Source organism: Myotis lucifugus, unplaced genomic scaffold (genome assembly GCF_000147115.1).
Source record: "Myotis lucifugus unplaced genomic scaffold, Myoluc2.0 scaffold_274, whole genome shotgun sequence".
NCBI lineage: Eukaryota > Metazoa > Chordata > Mammalia > Chiroptera > Vespertilionidae > Myotis > Myotis lucifugus.
In genome coordinates, this window is record NW_005871322.1 from 1274451 (window position 1) to 1294027 (window position 19577).

The 19577-nt window shown below is 46.4% G+C and overlaps 2 protein-coding genes across 8 annotated transcripts in view; one reads left to right on the top strand and one right to left on the bottom strand.

Moving 5' to 3' along the window:
* Nucleotides 1–731: 731 nt before the first annotated feature.
* On the bottom strand, nucleotides 732–2582 carry DDX28 (DEAD-box helicase 28). The gene has a single exon (XM_006099457.3). The coding sequence runs from the start codon at nucleotides 2546–2548 to the stop codon at nucleotides 920–922; it is 1629 nt and encodes a 542-aa protein (XP_006099519.1). The 5' UTR covers nucleotides 2549–2582; the 3' UTR covers nucleotides 732–919.
* Nucleotides 2569–19577, top strand: part of DUS2 (dihydrouridine synthase 2) — a 32716-nt gene continuing 15707 nt past the window's right edge. Inside the window, exons 1-8 of one of the 7 annotated variants that reach the window (XM_023763068.1) lie at nucleotides 2590–2701; nucleotides 3194–3328; nucleotides 6327–6469; nucleotides 9059–9104; nucleotides 12734–12825; nucleotides 13591–13634; nucleotides 14768–14828; nucleotides 19520–19567. In XM_023763068.1, the coding sequence (XP_023618836.1) occupies nucleotides 6344–6469; nucleotides 9059–9104; nucleotides 12734–12825; nucleotides 13591–13634; nucleotides 14768–14828; nucleotides 19520–19567 (417 nt within the window). In that variant the 5' untranslated portion in view covers nucleotides 2590–2701; nucleotides 3194–3328; nucleotides 6327–6343. Of the gene's footprint in view, nucleotides 2702–2763; nucleotides 2989–3193; nucleotides 3329–4428; nucleotides 4498–6326; nucleotides 6470–9058; nucleotides 9105–12733; nucleotides 12826–13590; nucleotides 13635–14767; nucleotides 14829–19519; nucleotides 19568–19577 lie in introns of those variants that run through there. The other 6 variants (XM_014464967.2, XM_023763070.1, XM_023763069.1 and 3 more) reach the window with 6 other exon arrangements.

Genomic DNA, 19577 nt, shown 5'->3' on the forward strand with positions numbered 1-19577 from the left:
TCTATGAAACAGGAAGTCACGGTTCGATTCCAGATCAGGGTCCATGCCTGGGTTGCCGGCTTGATGCATAGGGGGGCGTACCGGAGGTGGCTGATCAATGATTCTCTCTCATCATTAATGTTTCTGTCTCTCCCTGTCCCTTCCTTTCTGAAATCAATAAAAGAATATATTTTTTTAAAACTGTGCCTGGCAAAAATGTAAAGGACTATTCAAGAAAAACAGAGGTATACAGTTATCCTGTGCATGGGTCACATTTGACAAAAGCTAGTGTGGTGGGGAACACAACCCTGGGTAGGACAGACCAGATTCTGACCTACTTACTGTGTGATTCTGAGCAAATTCTTTTATCCCTCTGAGCCTCAGATTCTTCACATAAAAAAAGAGAGCTTCACTGTATATTTAGCACAATATTCTCTTTTGGCAAAGGATGCTCTGGCCCATTTCTGTTCTCTACAACCTGATCCTTTTCAGTGAGCAATAATATTTAAGTTGTTTTGTGGAGCATTATTTGCTTAACTATTCATTACTTCAGGCAAAGCTTATATAATGTTGCAGAGCCTGGAACCAAGGAAATAAGTGAGAGGATGCTATATGATAAGCTTATTTTGCCAGTTTGGTGAAATAGTTTAATCCTGTCTCATCTTCTGTCACCAGGAGATGGGAAAGAAGGCAGAGCATGGCTGAGCCATGCCGGCCGGGCCAAAACATCATTTTTTTGTTAGAAATCATGATACAATGCAAAGCCAAACTCTACTTTATTTTTCAAGACTCATGTGAAAAACTACAGTGAGCCATGCTCAGTAGCCCACCTTCCAATGCTGGCCAGTAACTCCCGGGATCTTCAGGGAGGTGACTGGGCAGCTGGGCGTGTCCTACTGAGAAGTTCGCTTACTCACCCAGCACACAGGGAGGATCCCTGTTATGACACTGCATTCATGTCAGCCGGGACAAGGTTCTCTAGGGACCCTAGTCCTGGAAGGCTTCTCTTCCGGCGAGCTGCCAGCTCAATCTTCTGAACCAGGCTCACATCCCAGGGATGGGTAACAAAGCTGATGACGGTGCCTGGCACCTCACTCCCTACTCGGCCCACCCTTCCCGCTCTGTGGATGTAGTCTTGCAGGGTGAGGGGGAAATCATAATTGACAACTAGCTCCACCTGGGTACTGTCCAGGCCCCGAGAGGCTATGTCCGTGCAGAGGAGAATGTCTCGGGAGCCCTTCTGGAAGCTCTTGAAGATACCTGCCCTCATCGAGGCCGGCATTTGTCCCTGCAGCCGTAGGTGCTGGATTTTGTGGTCATCCAGAATATATCCCAGCCAGTTCACAGTGCTGGAGCTATTACAGAACACCAGAACAGTTCCCGAGGAGCCGGTCTTATCGGCTCGGTCATGCTGCTTGAGGATCTGCACCAACTCGGGTACCTTCTCTGCTCCCTTCAGTCTCATAAATGTCTGTTTGACGTGAGGCATGATACAGTGGAGCTTGGAGCTGGTGATGGTGGTGAGAGAGTCCGAGTTAGAGATTTTGCTCAGCAGCTGACCTGCACCCTTGGGAAATGTAGCCCCTACCAGCACCAACTGGGCTTTGGGATTGAAGGGGTCTTTCAAGTCATCTGAGCCTTCTGCTATATTGCTCCTCCCCAAGATGTACTCCACGAGTTCCAGGAAACTTTCATCCAACAGTGTATCTGCCTCATCCAATACCAAGAAGGACAGCCGCTCTAGGTTGATCAGCTGACGTTTCAGAGCCTTCCACAAAGCCCCTGGAGTGGCGACGAGGACATCGGCCGGAGGCTGCCTGGACAGTTGCTGCGTGATCCTACTCATGCCATGGCCTCCCTCTAACTCCTGCACCCGGAGTCCCAAAGACCTGCCTAAGGGATGGGCCACAGCCTGCACCTGTTGGGCTAATTCTCGCGACGGCACAAGGACCAGACCTCGGGGAGCAGGGGTCCTGGAGTCCAGGCTGGGTCGGCCCAAGAGCTGTTGAAGGAGAGGCAGTAGGTAGCTCAGAGTCTTGCCACTGCCCGTTTCCGCCGCGCAGAGGATGTGGCGGCCTCGAAGTATTGGGGGGATGGTACTCGACTGCACCGTGGTGGGCCGGACGACCTCGGGGGCCACCTCCTGCAGCGCGCGCAGCACTCGCGGCACCAGACCCAGATCGGCGAAGCTGTCCTCGGGCGAGAAGTTCCGCAAGGCTGGGGTCTCCTGTTGTGAGCGCTCGATGGAGAAGTGATCCGAGCGGGAGCGCCGGTTCTTCCAGCCCCGCGACGCGAGTGGCGCGGTCTCCCAACGACCCAGCGTGAGGCGCGCCGGCTGGTTAAACTCCGGCCGCCGCGCCGAGATGAGCAGCCGGCCAGGACGCACCAGCGCCGGCCGCGCGGAGCTCCGCTGCCGGCTCTGCCGCTGCTCCTGCAGCCGCTGTAGCGCCCGTGGGATGCGCACCACCGGCAGGGGCTCGTCGGGACCGCTAGCCGCCAGGTTCCGTCGAGGCGCCAGAAACCACCGAGCCGCAAGCCACGAGAGCGGCGGCGGCCGCGCTAGAGCCATATTTTTTTTTCCCTGGCGCTGGAGCGGCGCACGGCACTGACGTCACGGGCGCGCCAAGCCCCGCGGACGGTGGCCGGCGCGGCTCAGTTACGCACGCGGAATCGGCGAACCTTGAGGAAGGAGGGAGCATCCGTAGAGTTCAGCAGCAGCGAGGTCTGTAGTTCCGAACAGGGGTCGGCGACGTCCAGACCCGGGCCAGCCTTGGGGAAGGGTGCGCCATGGAGGCAGGACTGGGGGTCCGAGGAGACGCGGCGGCGGGGCCGTGGCCTTGGGGACCGGGAGGGCGGAGGGCTTCTGGTGACGGGGTGTCCACTCCCTGCGATTCTCCTTGGTGGCCCTTGCCGCCCCGCGATGGCTTGCTTGTCCAGTGCTGGTTCCCCCGGTGAACTCGAAGGTGTAGCGATGTTTTTCCAGCTGTGGGCCCCGCGCAAAGTCTGGCAGTAAGTGTTTATGGAGAGTCTGAATGAATGGCCAGGCCTGGCAGCCGAGACAAGGGCCAGTTGCAGATCGAGGCTGAACCTCCCCCGAACTGCACCCAGCTGAGATCCCAGAGGGCAAGCTGATAGCCTTCAGCTTATTGTCTCAGTGAAGGTCTTCAGCCTTTATTTCAGCGGACGCATTGCTTCACACGTTTTCTCTTTTCAGCTGAGGTTTACACTCCACTCCACGGTCACCCCACCCAACTTGTGCAGTCAGCTGACCTCCACTGGCTTCCTAGTCAGATACGTAAATTACTTGAATAGTAGTGAGGGGGGTCCTGCTACCCTACGGAGTGATCAGGTATGTGGCTTGTCTCACATAGCCCTGGTCAGGCAGAATATTTTACCTAAGTTCAGACGTTCAGGTTGCAAATATACCTTACACTCGCCGTACTTCCTGAATAGAGCTGGAAAATGGGTGTTATCTATTCTGTAGTCCCCAGTGCCTGGGGTGGGAGATAAGGTAAGTGTGGATGAATCACCTGGGAGGTTCTTAACATCTGGAGAAAGTGTTTTTAGTTTCATAAAATACCGTTAAAAAGACCATTTTGATACATGAGTAGAGTTTCTGGAGAGTAACCTGTTAAACCAGTGGAGGAGAGAGCTTTGAGTAGTGACAGTGAACAGCCATTAATTTTACTTCTGTCATCCCCCTGCCCTCTTGTGACATTGTCTGGAGGCATTTTTAGTTGTCACATCTGGGGAGGTGCTACTAGCATCTATCTAGTGCAGTGATGGCGAACCTTTTGAGCTTGGCATGTCAGCATTTTGAAAAACCCTAACTTAACTCTGGTGCCATGTCATGTATAGAAATTTTTTGATATTTGCAACCATAGTAAAACAAAGACATATTTTTTGATATTTAAATGCCATTTAACAAAGAAAAATCAACCAAAAAAATGAGTTCGCGTGTCACCTCTGACACGCGTGTCATAGGTTCGCCATCACTGATCTAGTGGGTAGAGGCCAGGGATGCTGCTAAACGTTGTGCAATGCACAGGGCAGCCCCCACAAAAAAGAATTATCTGGCCTAAAACGTCAAGTTTGCTGTTGAGAAACCCTGCCTAGAGGATGAGGATTGAAGAGAGGCTGAGGTTACCGCATGTATTCTCACTTCGGGTAGGCTCATTTGCCATTGCAAACTCTTGTTCTGGCCCTGGACCATCCCCAAAATCTTTAGCAGGCACATAGATGTGGGAGAGACACATCGATTGGTTGCCTCCCACACACACCCCAACCCCGGGCTGGGGATGGAGCCTGCAATCCAGGTACATGCTCTTGACTGGAAATCAAACCCGAGACCCTTTGGTCCATGGGCCGATGCTCTAACCACTGAGCGAGATCGGCCAGGCAGAATTTACTCTTTACAGCATTCCCCCCCCTCCCCCCACCCCGACATAGATTCTGTTGGAGCCTCATATTATAGAGGGAGAAGCTAGTCTCGATGTCTGGGGGCAGATTCCCATGCAGGTCTGTCTGATTCCAGAGTTCAGAATCTTAACAATATGCTATATCGCCTCGTTCTCTTACAAATATGATGGATCATTTTAGTTTTTCTCATTAACATATGCTTTGAGGAAAATAGAATATTCTCTAAATATTTAATTCTAACTCTAAATTTGTATATATTTTTTTAAAAATATATTTTATTTCAGAGAGGAAGGGAGAGGGAGAGAGATAGAAACATCAATGATGAGAATCATTGATCGACTGCCTCCTGCATGCCCCCTACTGAGAATTGAGCCTGGGCATGTGTCCTTGACCAGAATTGAACCCGGGACACTTCAGTCCGCAGGCTGACCCTCTATCCATTGAGCCAAACCTGCTAGGGCTAAATTTGTACTTTAAAGAAATCACCTTTTAAACAAGGTCACAGTCTCTGGGGAAATTGACGTGGAGAGGACTGGTAAAGTTTTTCCATTCATTGCTTTCCCTGAATAGTGTTATGTTCAATCTGAAAGCATTATAATTAACAAGATTGAAATGGAGTTAAGATTAATGAGAAAGAAATTGGGAGTAATCAAAATGTGATAGAGGGGACCAGCCCTTAAAGGAATGGTACAAGAGATTGAGAATGTGTGACTAAAATGGTGATTTGGGTGTGACTTTAGGGCTGGGTGAGGGGTTGTGACAGTAAATGGGAAAGGAGTAGTTGTGACAATAACTGGGGAAGGGTGGGGGCTGCCTAGCTTCTCTGAGAGGAGACTTTTTGGAAGCAGGACCTGTCAGGCACTGGGTCTAGTATGCCAGAGAGAAGTCCCAGACCGACCACCCTACCAGAGGTGAGTGTTCAGTAACACCTTATGAAGCCGCTGCTAAGGACCAGGTACTGGGCTCAGTGCTGGAAACCTGGCGGTGAACTAAGCAGCCACGCTCCTATCGTGTGGACCTTGTGGACACAAGGATTGTATCTGAGCTTTAGGAAATGCAAGGTATTGTGAAAGCATGTGACCCGGGACCTGAAGTTAGATGGTCAAGTAGGGAAGCCTGTATAAAGCCAAGAGGACCTTAGTCAGGGAGAGTGTTCCGGACAGAGAGAACTGCAAGTGCGTGGGGGAAGGGCAGCAAAAAGCTTAGTTGGGAGACTTTTAAAAAAGACCAAGGTGGCCAGAGCAGAGAGTGAGGGGGAATTTTTGTCTGTCTTGTTCTCTAATGTATCCCCAAAGACTAGGATAGTGACTGGCACAGACTGGGCACTTGCTAAATATTTATTGGATGAATGAATGAGCATGTGTTATTTTTTTGATCAGAGTGTTATGGGTTCAATCAGCGAGATAGACCACCGACTCAGAATTTAAATTTAGGAGCCTTTATTAAGCTGGCCAGCTGACTACAGCGCGTCCCTCCCCCTCTGGGAGCCTCGCAGCTTGTAGTGCAGACCGAGCGTACAGCAAAATCTTTTATTGCAAAAACTACACAGTGTTTAAAAAAAAACACTACAAAGCATTTCATTAGCTGTTCCTTAGAAGTTCACAAAAAAGTTCACAAGTACAAAGGGGAGGTAAACAGAGTCACACCTGGCTGGGTTTAATCATAATACATTGTTTTTCTAAGACAATCTAGTAATTTTTCTCTGCCACGGTTCCTGACTCTAACACAATCGGTAACCTTTCCATGCCGCAGTTCCTCCCCTTTCCACATTCCGTAAGCTTTCCATGTCGCAGTCTCTCACCCTAGCACAAGAGAAAAGGAAAACAAGGTAGTATGTGTTGATTGAAAGGAAGAAGGAAAGGCAGCCCGGGATAATGGAAGAGATTTACTCCATTTGAATTTCTGACTCTTGTTTTCCCTTCCTTCAGGCTGGAACAGAAGAGGAATGATTGGGAACAGCCTCTCCCTGTGCTACCACAACAAACTCATCTTAGCTCCTATGGTTCGGGTAGGGACTCTCCCAATGCGGCTGCTGGCCCTGGACTATGGAGCAGACATTGTGTACTGTGAGGTAAGGGGCTGCTGATTTTCCCGGAGAGCTTTTCCTCCCCATCTGTGGGTGGAAGTGATCAGGATTGGGGCGGGGGGTTGGCAGAGTGGGCATTGACTTCACAGGTGCTCAGTGAAGGCAACAGCGGACAAAGACACATGATATTTATAAGTTCTATGAACCCTGCTTAGGGCCAGCAGCCTGGGTAGCATGGAGGGCCAGGTGGATAGATGACCATTGTGTCAGGTCACTGCCTGGGCCCCTATAGGATTTAATGCACATTCAGTACGTGAATGAATGAACTCAACGTTAGGAAGAGGAGGAAGAGGCCCAGATGCAGGCCCGGGAAGCTGGATGAGATTGGTTTGAGGAGCCATCGGATTTTCTGGTGGTGGTAGCTAGTGGACCAGCTAATTGCTGACTGCTCCAGAGAATATTAGGACTTCAGACCCAGGTTTAGAAAGCATCTGCTAGGAAAAATAGGATTACACGATACTGGATTATGAGCGAGTATGAGCAGTGGTTTTCAACTGGGTATGTATCAGAATGATCTAGGCCAGCGGTTGCCAACCTTTCAGACCTCACGGACCACCAGTGGTCCTCGGGCCACCGGTTGGCGACCGCTGATCGAGGCAGCTTCTCCCTAACCCCCAATCCTGATATGTCCCTCAAGTGCTTTTGATATTTCCATCTTTAAAAGCCACTGAGGGTAGGGTGGCGTGGGGTGGGGACTGTGGCCATAAAGGAGCCCTGGTGATGAAACTGTTCTTTGTCTTAGCTATAGCAATGTCAGTATCCTGGTAGCGACATTGTACTATATTTTTGTGAGATGTTATCCTTGGGCTTTCACTTTTTCTGTGCAGGCAGCATTTTCCTGAGACTCTAGAAAGTGGGATGAAACACCAGGAAGGAAGTGAGTGCACTGTAGCACAGAGCCCGTTGTAGACAAGCGGCTCTGTGTTTATGGCCCTGGCGAAACGGATCTGTGTAATGAGTCATGGAAGCTGGGCAGTGGGAGCAGTGCTGTCACAGGAAAGAGGTGACCTGCCAAATTCCAGATCCTCCATCAGCTACTTCTTTGGAATTTCTTAGGGTTGTTTTGAAGCACTTTGGAAGTCATGGACACGGGATTTATGCGATAGCCTCAGAGTGCGGCCTTCCTCTCCTCCAGGGCCCTCCTGGTTGGTCAAAGCTGAGTTTTCCTAATGAGTGTGACCAATCCTTTCCTCCAGGGCTCTGCTCGAGTTAGGAGAAGAGGAAATACTGATTAAAACTCTTTGGCGTGTTGGATGTGCTCATGCTCTGGGAGAGTCAATATGGCTTATGAACCAAGGGGCTTCTGCTGGCGGAGACCGAGGCCCTCCGCCCAGACCTAGCCCCTGTGCGGAGCAGAGGCAGGAGACAGACTCCTGTTTAGTGTGGGTCGTTGGCTGGGCCCTGAGTACTGGGCATGACACAGTGTGATGCCTGGTGCCCTCTCGTGGATTCAGAGTTGCTCTGCAGGCCGGGATTATTGTGCTGTATTAGCTGCCTGGATGATCTTAACTGGGTTCACATGAGGGGGCCCACCTGTGTGATTAGATAGTCAAGCCACCTCACCCACCTCACAGGACTGGGTATAGGACTTAGGGCAGTGGTTCTCAACTTTCTGGCCCTTTAAATACAGTTCCTCATGTTGTGACCCAACCATAAAATCATTTTCGTTGCTACTTCATAACTGTCATGTTGCTACTGTGATGAATCGTCATGTAAATATCTGATATGCAGGATGGTCTTAGGCGACCCCTGTGAAAGGGTCGTTCGACCGCCAAAGGGGTCGCGACCCACAGGTTGAGAACCGCTGGCTTAGGGTGTACCAGGCATGCAGGAACCTCCTCAAAAGCCCTGTAAGCCCTCAGCAGATAGAGGTGAAGAAAGGAAGAAGCAGCTCAGCAAAAGTCAAGGGACCAGTAATCCGATCCCCCACCAAGGTCTGCCCTTTTGACAGGAGTCTTCTAGGAGTTCCTCAGATGTCATTTTCTATTCCTTTTTATAAGAACAAGGGGACTTCAGTGGCTCAGACTGTGAGGGGACACTTACCTGTTGGACCTATACCTTCTAATAAGTAAGATCAAGGGAGAAGGCAATGTTCTTTAAAAAAAAATATTTTTATTGATTTCAGAGGAGAAGGGAGAGGGACAGAGAGAGAGAAACGTCAGTGATCAGAGAGAATCGTTGCCTCTTGCACGCCCCGCACTGGGGATGGAGCCTGAAACCCGGGCGTATGCCCTGACCTAGAATCAAACCGAGCCACACTGGCTGGGCTAGAAGGCAGTGTTCGTAAGAGGCCCAGGTGTCCACATCCTGGGCTGTTGTATTCTCTCTGGCTCCCTTTCTAGGCCCAAATATCTCCAAGGTCCTTGGGAAGAGCAGCTGATTGAGGGAAGCTCATTCAGGCCCCTGCTTGCCTTGCTTGGGTGGGAGGTCAGCACTGTATGTCCCCAAAGCCATGATTTGTTGGTAGTAGGGTGACAGGCCAAGTCACCCCCATGATGTGTGCAGTGAAGGTCCTCCCCCAGTGCCCAGGGCCTGTTGGAGGAGACTGACAAGTGCCCTCTGATTCCTCCGTAGGAGCTAATCGACCTCAAGATGCTCCAGTGCAAGAGAGTTGTCAATGGTGAGTGCAGCTCCGGTCCCAGGATTGTGTGTGTGCCCTGTCAGGCCCAAGCCGCGCCATCACTGCCCTTGTTTGTGGTGACAGGGTCCTTCGTCTTCTTGCCTGGCTGTGTAATTCTGTGGATCATGTGTTTCTTTGGGAGCAGTCACTGCTCTCCAGAGACCCTGACAAGAGCCACGTAAGAATGCCTTCCACCCATAGGCTTGTTGGCATAGAAACTGCCAGTACAGGAAGGACCCTAGAAGTCTTGGGGTTGGGATGGACATGCTGCTTGCTAGCTGTGTGACCTTGGGCATGTCACATGACCTCCGACCAGTCACATGACCTCTCTGCCTCAGTTTCTTTAGCTGTAAAATGAAAATCATAATTTCTGTTTTACTTAAATCAGGATTGGAGTGAGGATCAAATAAGATGAGGTACATGTAAGTACTTTGCAAATGAAAGTGGTTGTGCTAAATTGTGGTTTTATATTTTATTGATGAGACTAATTCTGGTTTGATTAGAGGTGTGGTATTGTTTGAGGTTTTTGAAATGGATACACACTCGTCAGATCTTACTACAAGTTCACGAGAAGTTGTGACTCAATTTTGTCTTTAATTGTTTTAGATTTGTATTTCCCTTGTGCTGTGAAAAATTCAGTGTTACAGATCTAGAAAATGAAAATCTTCCATAATCTCATACTTGTAAAGGTGATCACCAAGAGAAGAAATGTATACTTTTTTATGCACATTTAGTAAAGCATGTATATGAAAATACAACGTGTTTGTATATCTCCCTTCTCGCCCCCTCAGTATCATGCTACTTGTTTTGCCACTTACTTTTCTACTAGGACAGTGGTCGGCAAACTGCGGCTCGCGAGCCACATGCGGCTCTTTGACCCCTTGAGTGTGGCTCTTCCTAAGCCTTAGGAGTACCCTAATTAAGTTAATAACAATGTACCTACCCATATAGTTTAAGTTTAAAAATTTGGCTCTCAAAAGAAATTTCAATCGTTGTACTGTTGATATTTGGCTCTGTTGACTAATGAGTTTGCCGACCACTGTACTAGGACATTTTCCCATGTCAGTACTTATAGATGACTATGTCAGAACTGATTTTCACCAGTGCTTTAACAGGGTGTCAGTATTTTGCTGTAATAAATAAATACAACTCTCGTATATACACACTAATTTTTTTTTGTTGTTGTTGTTAAATATTTTTTTAATCTTCACCTGAGGATATGTTTTTTAAAACACTGATTTGAAAGAGAAACATCTATGTGAGAAACATTGATTGGTTGCCTCCCGTACGCACCCTGACCAGGGATCGAACCTCCAACCCAGGTATGTACCCTGACGGGGAATCGAACCTGCGACCTTTTGGTGTATGGGATGGCCCTCCAACCAACTGAGCCACCCGTTCAGAGCCCACACTAAGTTTTTGCGGTTCTTCTCTCAGACTTCTTACTGTCAGTGATGAGCTGTCTCTGCTGCTGGAGATTGTATTGATTACCTCTCCCAACATGTCTCTGCCTTTACCCCACCTTTTTAATCTTCTAATCTGTTCAGTGCTGGGAGGATAATAATAGCTTCTATTTATAGAAGTGCATCGTTTGCATTAAAGATCTCACTTATTTCTCAAAATAAATGCATGAGGTAGGCATATTCTCCCATCTGCCACATTGGATCTCTTCCATGTGCTGTTAGTCACCTTTGAAAGCTAATTATGAGAAAGCAAAAAAGAAAGCTAGTTAATGGTAATACCTGTTGTAGAGCTTTGTTATGAAGATCATATGAGAGTATTATTTGCAAGTGTTATGTTCTGCGAGGTTGCTGTAAACACCAAGTTTGTGAATACCGTACCATTGCTCCTAGGGGAAATATAGGCATACCTCATTTTATTGAATTTTACAGATATTGTGTTTTTTTTACAAATGAATGTTTGTGGCAACCCTGCATCCAGTAAGTCTATTGGTGCCATTTTCCCCAACAACTTCAGATGATGGTTAGCGTTTTTTTAGCAACAAAATATATTTTAAAATTATTTTTATTTATTTATTTTTAATATATTTTCTTTATCTCAGAGAGGAAGGGAGAGGAAGAGAGAGAAACATGAATGATGAGAGAGAATCATTGATTGGCTGCCTCCTGCATGCCCCCTACTGGGGATCGAGCCTGCAACCCGGGCATGTGCCCTTGACTGGAATTGAACCCAGGACCCTTCAGTCTGACCCTCAGTCCACTGAGCCAAACCAGCTAGGGCACAACAAAATATTTTTAAATTAAGGTATCTACATTTTTTTAGATATAATGCTATTGTATACTCAGTAGACTATAGTATAAACATAACTTTCTTATGCACTGGGAAACCAAAAAATTTGTGACATGCCTTATTGAGATATTTACTTTTTGTGGTGGTCTGGAACTGAACCTCTAATATCTCTGAGGTATATCTGTATAGGTTTAGGTTCCTGCAAATCTCTGGGAACACGTTTTCATTAACAGACCAATACATAATCTTGTTTTATGTGTGCTTCTGTTTAAAAACACATAATTTAATATATTCTCTTGATCCATTAACATTGAACTCACAGCCAACAGCACTATAACATGTCTGAACAAAGCTTATCTGACACGTGTTTTCTCTGTAAGGCACATCACAGCCTTTCTCTATGCTTGGGGCCATTTAAAACAAGATTGCCAGCAAAAATCTGGCATTAAATATACTACCATAAAGACACTTGTTTACAGTAATAGAGCTGAAACAAGAAAGCATAGTGGCCCAGCTGGTGTGGTTCAGTGGTTGAGCATCAACCCATGAACCAAGAGGTCACCATTTGGATTCCCAGTCAGGGCACATGCCCGGATTGCGGGCTCGATCCCCAGTAGGAAGCATGCAGGAGGCAGCCGATGGATGTTTCCATCTCTCTATCCCTTTCCCTTCCTCTCTCTAAAATCAATAAAAACATATTTAAAACAAACAACAACAGTTAAAAAAAGAAAAGGCAGAGTGGCCTTGTTTGACCTCAGCTGAGAACATGTACATCGGGTGACTGAAATTTTCTGTAGTTCTATGAATGTCTGAGAACGACAACGAAAAAGCCATGAGTATTGATTTTGGGATTACAAATAAATCTTAGTGAACAGGTGTATTTGCAAATAGACAACTGCAAAAAAGTAGGGATTGACTGTAATATAGTAAATCTCCGCTCACAGTATCTGGCACCTGATAAGTAACTAAGAAATAGCAACTTTTTTGAGCTTTCAGAGTGACATCTTCTGAGAAAATTGGGTTAAAATCTGAAGCTCTGACAAGGTGCTCTATATGCACATTATTTTTTCGGTGTTTTAAAATTGCAAAATGTAACAACCATACAGAGAAAGTTCAGAAAACACAGCATGCTGTTTAACAAATAACTGTAAAACAACCAACCAACCATCTAACTAGCCATCACCCAGGTCAGAAAATAGAACATCATTAGCCCCTCAGAAGTCTCCCATGTGCATACTGATTTCTTTTAAGAATAATGTACTTCTAAGGCCCCCTTTTCCCTTTAAGCTGAGACTTTTGCTGTGTTTTCTTGCAGGGATTAGGCTAGGTTGAACTTGCTTCTTCAGTGGGTGGGCCTGTGTGTTTGTGTTTTCTTGCAGAAGTGCTCAGCACAGTGGACTTTGTCGCCCCCGATGACCGAGTAGTATTCCGCACCTGCCAAAGAGAACAGAGCAAGGTCGTCTTCCAGATGGTACGAGATCCCAAACCCCACCTATCACCCAAATGTGCCATCTCATGCCCTGAGCCAGGCCAGTGTTAGATGCCTGGGCTTCAGTGCACAGTGGTGGCTTCCTGAAGACTCCTCTTTGACATTTTTCAAAGATCTGCTCATGAATGATTACACTGTTGGAGATAGTTTATGGAAATCAAGCTAGTTCAGCAGTTGGTTACGTGTCTCCGGTCTCAAATTTAATGTCCTTAACTATAGGAATTATTTGTTTGGCATGACATATATTTTTAATCCCTACCATTAGTTTTATTTTTGTGTAGTCTGTATGTATTTCCCATAGGAAGAAATTAGATTTATGATTAGTTACTATTTATGGTAGGGTTGTGATGGCTCTGTAGCTCTCTTCTCTCACTTTGGGCATTTCTTGGTGATTTTTTAGAATAGCTCCTGAGTTAGATTTTTAAAAAATTGACAACAATGAGTAAACATATGAAAAAGCAAATATAGCAAAATATTATTTATAGAATCTAAGTGGTGAGTATATGATTGTTCACTATAAATTTTTTTCAATTATTTTGTACATTTGAAAGTAATCATAGACTGATGACATTTTCTAGGCCCTCTAGGTCCCCTTTTGGCCTTTGACAGTGAGCTAGTGTAGTGGACTGGTTGTTTAAGAGACACCGGCTGGACTGCACTTGTTGATATGTGTGTGCATGAATGTGTTTGCCTGTGCTTGTGTGCCTGTGTCAGGGTGGTGGTTGACACAGCCATTTGTGTTCCCAGGGGACTTCAGATGCAGAGCGAGCCCTTGCTGTGGCCAGACTTGTGTAAGTTCTTCCCTCTTTGGAACTATCTTTTGCTCTCCTGTGAGGCCTTACTATTCCTGGTGATGTAGGAGGTGACTACCTTTCTACCTTCTAGTTCACTATCTTCTGTGTCCTGTCTAGTTACCTTCTCTGCTTGTGGTATCTGAGGGCTGCTCCTGGATTTCTGTGTACCAACTGTGCCCAGATTCCAAATAACCTCTGAGTGGGTGCCTGCTTTTCAGTTTTTATTCACGAGGCTCCCTTTCCAAGGATTCTTATGACTATGAGCCCTGAGGTTTTACATCTCGTGAAGTGTAGGTTAGACTTATTGCTTCTTAAACTAACAAAGGCAGGAGACTGTTAGTTAATGAGTTAGATGGGCCTGGATTGGAATTCTGGCTTTGCTACTTGCTAACTGTGTGACCTTAGGTAACCTTGCTGAGAAATGAGACCAATGGTATTACCCACCTCTGGGTAATAGTATTACCCACCTCTGGCATTCTAGGGAAAGGCATTCTAGGTGGGAGAATGAGATCATGCACAGAATGCTTTGTAGTGTGTAGCACATTGTGAGTGCTTAGTAAGTATTAGCTATTGTTATTAGTTACACTGAGGGTGAGAAGGAACTCACACAATAATTGCTGCTGGATCACAGCCTGTTAACTGTGTACATACCAGAAGATGAGGTAAGGGTCCTTTCTACATCTGAGAACTGTTTGGAGTAAGCCAATTGCATGACCCAGCCAACAAAGGCAGTCCTGTAACTTCCACCAGAACCGGTGCTCTGGGCAAGGGCTCTTATACTCATGTCACCTTGGTGCATGGCACATGGCTTTCATCACCCCAGTCAGAACTGGAACTCTGTGACACTGTCACTCAGTATTTGTTACCTGATGTAACTCTGAAGTAGCAGAGTCCTCTACGACTAGCTCTTTGTACAAGTGTGACCACATTATGCCATGCCCCTTGAGCTCTGCTTCAGGGAGGCTGTTTCACATTTGAGAGAGAGGATTTTTCAGCTTCTGACACTGAGGGTTGGTGTGTTTCAGGGCCAGGGACATGACAAGGGACTCATGAGCACAGTCCCATGCCTTGGACTACCTTCTTTCCTTGGGTTGGATATTTACTACCTTTTCTCCTTCATGTTTTTCCAGAGAAAACGATGTGGCTGGTATTGATGTTAACATGGGCTGTCCGAAAGAATATTCCACCAAGGTAAGCTGAGTTCTTTATGCTCTTCCCAAATATTGGGTGCAGATTAAAGAGGACTAATGAGACATGACAACTAAGTACAGTACCTGACTCTGGACTAGATCCTGTACTAGGTGGGAAAATGCTCAAGAGGATATTATTAGATCAATGGGCAAAATTGGAATATAGACCACGACAGATTAGCTAAAAATACTGTATCAATATAAATTTATATAGCCCTAGCCGGTTTGGCTCACTGGATAGAGCATCGGTCTGTGGACCAAAGGGTCCTGGGTGATTCTGGTCAAGGTGACGTACCTTGGTTGCAGGCTCCTCGGCCCAGGCCCTGGCCCTGGTCGGGGTGCGGGGGTGGGGAAGGCAACCAATCGATGTGTTTCTCTCACATTGATGTTTCTCTCTGTCTTGCCCTCCCTCTTCCACTCTCCCTAAAAAAATAAATAACTAAATCAATGGAAAAATATCCTCGGGTGAGGATTAACAACAACAACAACAACAATATATATATATATATATATATATATAATTATATAGTTAACAACTCTTCTGTTTTGTAATAATATCCCTATTCTTATCAAATATGCAGCAAAATATTTAGGGGACAAGGGCTATGATATATTTAACTTTACCCTCAAATGATTCAGGAAAAATGTTATATACACATACATATATACACACACATATACACATAAACACACACATACACACAGAGCACTTATGCCCATTTGTTTTAAGTGATATGTGTTAAAAGAAAAATAATGTGGACGGGGCTTGGTTTTTTCATGAATAACACCAAGATATATATATATATATATATTTTTTTTTTTTTTTTTAAGTAATGTTTTTATTGATTTCAAAGAGAGGAAAGGAGAGGGAGAGGGGGATAGAAACATTAATGATGAAAGAGAATCATTGATCAGTTGCCTTCTGCACGCCCCCTAGTGGGGATCAAGCCCACAACCGAGGCATGTGCCCTGACCTGGAATCGAACTATGACCTGGTTCATGGGTCGATGCTCAAACTACTGAGCCACACCACCGGGCAAGACATACATTTTTTTAAAAAAATAGAGGATGCAGTACATGTGTCCCCATTGTTATATCAGAAGATCAGACCAGAGTGCTAGTATAGCTCAGAAAGGAACGGAAGGACAACGCTTAAACTTGAGATTTTACAGGAAAACGTGGTAAGGAGGTTTGGGACCCTGCAGGCAGGAGTGGCACAGCAGGGGCTTAGATACCAACATGAGGAAGAGGCAGAGAACCTCGATTTGACCAGAGAGTTGGAGAGTAGGAGATGAAGAGGAAACAGGAGCACAGGATTAAAAATTTTGTTTGGGACAAGAATAGTTGGCCTTGGATTTTCAATATCTCTGGCCTTTTGTGAACAGAAAGGCATGCGATCAGAAACTTAGTTGTGTTTTTCCAAATACATTGTGTGAGTAGAAATACTGGGAGCCATGTGTCTTGTGGATTGATGTGGAAAGAGGCTAGAGGTGGGGACATAGATATAGGAGATGAATGACGTGGGTCCATGGGAGAGACCAGGAATACAGAGAAGCGATGCCCAACTGGAGCAGAATTTGAAAGGACTTGGCTGGCAAATGTTGGACTGAGTGTGCGGAAGTGGAGTGCATGGTGGGGGTAAAGGGAGGAAAGACTGATAGCCAGGAGGATGGTTGGTCCTCCATGCCACCAAGACTGCTAGAGGAAAAGCATGTTTGGAGCAGATAACAAGGACAGCTTGGGGTTGGGTATGTGTGAGACACTGCCTCTGGGAACTTTACTGCAGGGTGTGTGGTCAGGGTCTGTAGTGTCAGCATAGAGCTGTCCCCCTGGGCCCACTGCCAGAGTCGGCCACTCTGTTTTCCCTTAGGCCAGGAGGCTGGAGACTGCCCGAGGGAGAGGCCCTTGGGACCCTTGTAGACCACTGCTTCAAGCAATTATGGAGATTTGAACTTGTCTATGGGGAATTGAAAACTTTGGACTCTGTTGTGCTGTCTTCAAATTATTTCTTTGTTTTTATCAGTTGTGTAAGGAGTAGAGTTGAAATTATTGGGATAATCTCCTTGAGATTGTGGAGTGAAAAAAAGCAAAGGGCAGAATTGTATAAGATGTGCCACCATTTATATATGGGGGGTGGGGAATGAATATCTTCTTATATAATAAAAGGCTAGCCAAAACCGGTTTGGCTCAGTGGATAGAGCATTGGCCTGCGGACTGAAAGGTCCCAGGTTCGATTCCGGTCAAGGGTAATGTACCTTGGTTGCAGGCACATCCCCAGTAGGGGGTGTGCAGGAGGCAGCTGATCGATGTTTCTCTCTCATCGGTGTTTCTAACTCTCTATCTCTCTCCCTTCCTCTCTGTAAAAAATCAATAAAATATATTTAAAAAAATAAATAAAAATGAAAGGCTAATATGCAAATAGACCGACTGGCAGAACGACTGGTCGCAATGACGTGCACTGACCACCAGGGGGCAGACGCTCAACCCAGGAGCTGTCCCCTGGTGGTCAGTGCACCACTCAGCCAGAAGCCCTGAGCTTGGCTCATAGCTGGCGAGCACAGTGGTGGTGGCAGGAGCCTCTCCTGCCTCTGTGGCAGCGCTAAGGATGTCCTGCAGGGAGCGGGCCTAAGCTGTCAGTTGGATATCCCCCGAGGGCTCCCGGACTATGAGAGGGCACAGGCCGGGCTGAGGGACCTCCTTCTTCCAGTGCATGAATTTTGTGCACCGGGCCTCTAGTTTATATATATTTACTTTTCATAGAATATATTTGGAAAGACACACAAGAAACTAGTAACATTCATTTCTCCTAGGGAAGGAAACTTTTTATTTGGTTTTGTACAGGGATTAAATTCCCATTGGCTGGGCTGGTATGGTTCAGTGGTTGAGTGTTGACCCATGAACCAGGAGGTTATGGTTTGATTCCTGGTCAGGGCACATGCCTGGTTTGCAGAATCTCTCTCATCAGTGATATTTCTATCTCCCTCTCCCTTCCTGTCTGTGAAATCAATAAAAACTTTTTTTTAAAAAAACCCATTGCAGGGTGCTAGTCAAAATAATTAACAATTAACACAGCATTGGCACTGACCAGTCAGAACAGATAATTAGCAATATGCTATACCAGTACATACCACCTGAATATTTGCTCTCTTCTGATGGTTCCAAAATTGAAGCCATATCAAAAGTATAAATTAGCCCTAGCTGGTTTGGCTCAGTGGATAGAGCATCGGCCTGCGGACTCAAGGGTCCCAGGTTCGATTCCGGTCAAGGGCATGTACCTTGGTTGCAGGCACATCCCCAGTAGGAAGTGTGCAGGAGGCAGCTGATCGATGTTTCTCTCCCATCGATGTTTCTAAATCTCCATCCCTCTCCCTTCCTCTCTGTAAAAAATCAATAAAATATATTGTTTTAAAAAAAAGTATAAATTAAAAAAGTTTTCTATTCCTCAGGGAGGGAGAGTTCTTACATTTTACCCTTTTGAATCTTGAAAATGTTTAATGTGTTACCTATTCAAAAAAGCAAATAAGTTAAATAGAAAGGAAGGAAGGAAGGAAATGCCAATTGAGAAAGCCATTGTTGTGGAAGGGGCAGTGAGACTGCATTTTAGGGCCTGTGATTCCACAAGGAAGGGCTGAATTGTGTGTGAGCTGAAGAACAGATGGGGCCCGGCTGTGGCCAGGGCTTCCTTAAAGCCTTTAAGTTTTGTGTCTGTGGCCAAGGTAGGCCAGGGCTAGTCCCCTTCTGGCCTTCTCATTTTTCTCTGACATGCAAGCTCAGGCTGGCCGAGTCTGTGGTGGGCCAGTGTTCTCTCTGATTCCAATCTGTCATCCTTTAAAACATGTAATCACTGACTGTGAGCGTTTGTTAGTGTGCCTTCTGTATACTGACAGCACATATTTATTGAATTTGTTTTTCTCCCCTTCACCTCACTTTTAATGGATTCAGATTTTAATGCCCCCCCCCAGCCCCCATTATTAAAGTAAATCATGCCATTTTCCAGAACTTGGATAACAGAAAAGTACAAAAACAAACAAACAAAAAAAAGGAGCAGGAAAATCAGCAGTAATCCCACTATCAGGAGACACCCGCTGTTGTTAATGTGAGGATTTGCATGGCTCCACGGCTTGTTGGTGTCCGTTAGCTGGGGCTTTGTTAGAGTTTGACATTGGTCTGGGTGCTTGGCCATTGTTGCTGGCAGAGGAGAAGGGCCTGGACAACGTGTGCCGGTTGCCTGTCTCTGAATGGCTTTGCTGGCACTGGTGGTACCAAAGCAAGTGATGGTAGGATGGGAAGAAGGGGGGCATTCACTCCCATTTCAAAGGAAGAATGATTCTTTTTTTTAAGGGCTTGACAGATGGTGGGTTTCGTTCATTAAGACACTGAGACCCACCCTGGGTAGGCACTAGACAGTCCTGAAACATTATTTTTGTGGCACCCATTTCAGATACGTCCGTGGCTTTTGCTAAGGGGTCAGAGTGATGTCTATTCGAATTCATCAGACGCTGGTCCCTGGTCTTGTGGGCATGGATGCTGCTGCTTTCCTACTTGCTCAGGAAAAGGACTGGCCGCCAGTGGAGCTTGGTCCCTTGGAGGCCAAGGCTGGGGTGCTGCCCCGTTGCCACCCGTGTTGCCATGTCACGGGGAGGGGCCGCTCTCCTCCGACTGTAAGAAGCCCCTCTGTGTGCTTTTCCTTAGGGAGGAATGGGAGCTGCTCTGCTGTCAGATCCTGACAAGATCGAGAAGGTAAGTCCTG